General features: G+C 32.8%; 1 protein-coding gene across 15 annotated transcripts in view; it reads right to left on the bottom strand.

The window, feature by feature from the left end:
* Fas1 (fasciclin 1 Fas1 domain-containing) overlaps positions 1–2,500 on the bottom strand; it is a 363,149-nt gene that overhangs the window by 359,539 nt on the left and 1,110 nt on the right. For all 15 annotated transcript variants that reach the window (XM_085662992.1, XM_085662997.1, XM_085663000.1 and 12 more), the window contains one exon: positions 2,387–2,500. This exon is cut by the window's right edge. In XM_085662992.1, the coding sequence (XP_085519118.1) occupies positions 2,387–2,500 (114 nt within the window). The remainder of the gene's footprint in view (positions 1–2,386) is intronic.

Below are 2,500 nucleotides of genomic sequence, written 5' to 3' on the forward strand. Positions count from 1 at the left end.
TGCATATATATATATATATATATATATATATATATATAAAAGAAAAAAAAAAAAAAGAAATTCGAAAGAATCCGTTCAACGGACACTGTTTGCCATTCATTCTTTATCGTACGGTATACACATCGCGAAAGTTTTGTTTCGACGTATATATACTACTAACAAACAAACAAACAAACAAACAAACAGACAGGCAGACAGACAGATAAAAAACATTCGAAAAAGAAAATAATAACGATAATAATGGAATAAATAAATAAATAAATAAATAAATAAATAAATAAATAAATAAATAAATGTAAAAAAGAAATAAAACAATGCAAAACAAAATAAAACAAAAGAAAAAATAGTAGGAACAACGTTGAAAAAAGAAATATGAATTTTTCTGAAGTCCCCACCATCATTTTACACCGGTGCACATTCTTTTGACTTTTCTTTTTTTTTTTCTTGTTTTTTTTTTTTTTTTTTTTTTTTGGCAAAATTGAGAAAGAGAGAGCGATAGAGCAAGAGAAAGAGAGAGAGAATAAAAAAAAAATCCCATCATTTTTTCCTTTCTCCGAAATTTCTCCCATTTTATTATCCCTCGAAAGAGAGAGAAAAAAAAAAGAAACAGAAAGAGAAAGAGAAAAAGAGAGAAAGAAAGAGAAAGAGAGAGAGAGAGAGAGAGAGAGAAAATAAAAGAAGAGAAGAATGCCTAGTTAAAAAGTCGTTACACTTCGAACGGCATTAAGTATATCTTACGAAAGAAAAATTTAATAGGAATTTATATTGTATCGTTCCTTTCGTGGAAACGAAATCGAGTGAAAAGATATAAAGGAAAAAAAGGAAAAGAGTGGAAAAAAAACAAAAAAAAAAGGAAAGAAGGCCTGGAAAAAAAAAAGTAACCGTCGACAGGGCGTGGTGGACATAAGGAAGTTATATACTTAAATACATATATATACATAATATATATATATATATATATATATATATATATATATATGTGGTATGCATATCGCGAAAGACGACACATCTCTTCAAGCGGAAGAAAGTAGTGAAGAAAAAAAAGAAAAAAAGAAGAAGAAAAAGAGAAGGAAAAGAAGAAGAAAAAGGAGGGGAGGAGGAGGAGGAGGAGAAAAAAGTCAAGCGAATTCCACGAAATTCTCGATGCGAACGCGACGTCTAACGTCGCAAACTATATAACGCTATTTCTTTGCGTTCCGCATTTTACTTTCTACTTATAATCTTTCTCCATTTTTTGTTTTTTTTTTACCTTTTTCTTTTTCTTTTCCTTCTTTTTTTTTTCTTTTTTTTTTTTCTCCACCAAATATAACGACCGGTTATAGCAAAATATATTGTGTGTTCTCGAAATGAAAAAATAAAGGAAAAGAAAAGAAAAAAGAAAAAAGAAAAAGGTTTCTTCTTTTTCCGCAAAATTTTCTCAACGAAGAGCGAATTCTACAAGGAACAAAAAAGAAAAAAAATATATGTATATATATATATATATATATATATATATATATATATATATTTATGGTGTGTGTGCGCGCTTGTATGTAACGGTGCTGGACGAGTTTAAAAATGCCGCCATTAGTAGCTTCTTTGTCTCTGTTTTTCGCTCGTCCTACGTTCCTCTCTCTCTCTCTCACTCTCTTTCTCTCACTCACTCACTCACTCACTCTATCTGTTTCTCTCTCTCTCTCTCTCTTTCTCTCTCTTACGAGCGTCTGTTCGGATTTGTTCTGGGATTCTTGGAAAGCGAGAAAAGTGAGGACGTACGTTCCAACGGTCGTAGCTTGGAAACGTTCTGTTGAAGGGCACTACACACACTACCGATGTCCTTGAACCTCTCTCTCTCTCTCTCTCTCTCTCTCTCTCTCTCTCTCTCTCTCTCTCTCTCTCTCTCTCTCTCTCTCTCTCTCTCCTCTCCACGCATCCGTAAATTTATAATACACTATACCGTTTGCTGCACTTGAAAACGCGCTTACTTATTTACAATTCGTATGCATCACAGGAGGACAAATCTTATCAGTTATTACAAAATTTATTTTTATTACACATTTATATATATATATGTATATATATATATATGTAATAATAATTTTTATTATATAATAAAAATATAATAAAAGAAAGAAAAAGGAATAGTAAAGAGAAAAAGAGAAAGAAATCTTTTTCGTTTCGTCGAATACACTTTTTATTAACGAGGTTGTCAACCTAACCTCTTCAATGAGTGTTAGAAAGAGAGAGAGAGAGAGAGAGAAAGAGAGAGAGAGAGAGAGAGAGAGATAACGAAAGAAACAGTTGAAAATCATAAAACGGTTGGTTGAAATGGATCAATGGTGGAAAAGATCGATGAACCTCGTAACGATCGAGTATACTGGTACTAAAAATCTTTGAGGGCACTAACCTGTGATAGATCGGCGTCGTCGTAAATCCTAGCCTCCATCGTCATCTGGCTTGCCGTGGTACCCGTGGTCCCATCACTTAGGACGAGCGCTACGAAGACGGCGAAGAAGAAGGC

The sequence above is a fragment of the Vespa mandarinia genome, chromosome 20, assembly GCF_050613455.1.
Source record: "Vespa mandarinia isolate Hongniang chromosome 20, ASM5061345v1, whole genome shotgun sequence".
In the NCBI taxonomy this organism is placed as follows: Eukaryota; Metazoa; Arthropoda; class Insecta; order Hymenoptera; family Vespidae; genus Vespa; species Vespa mandarinia.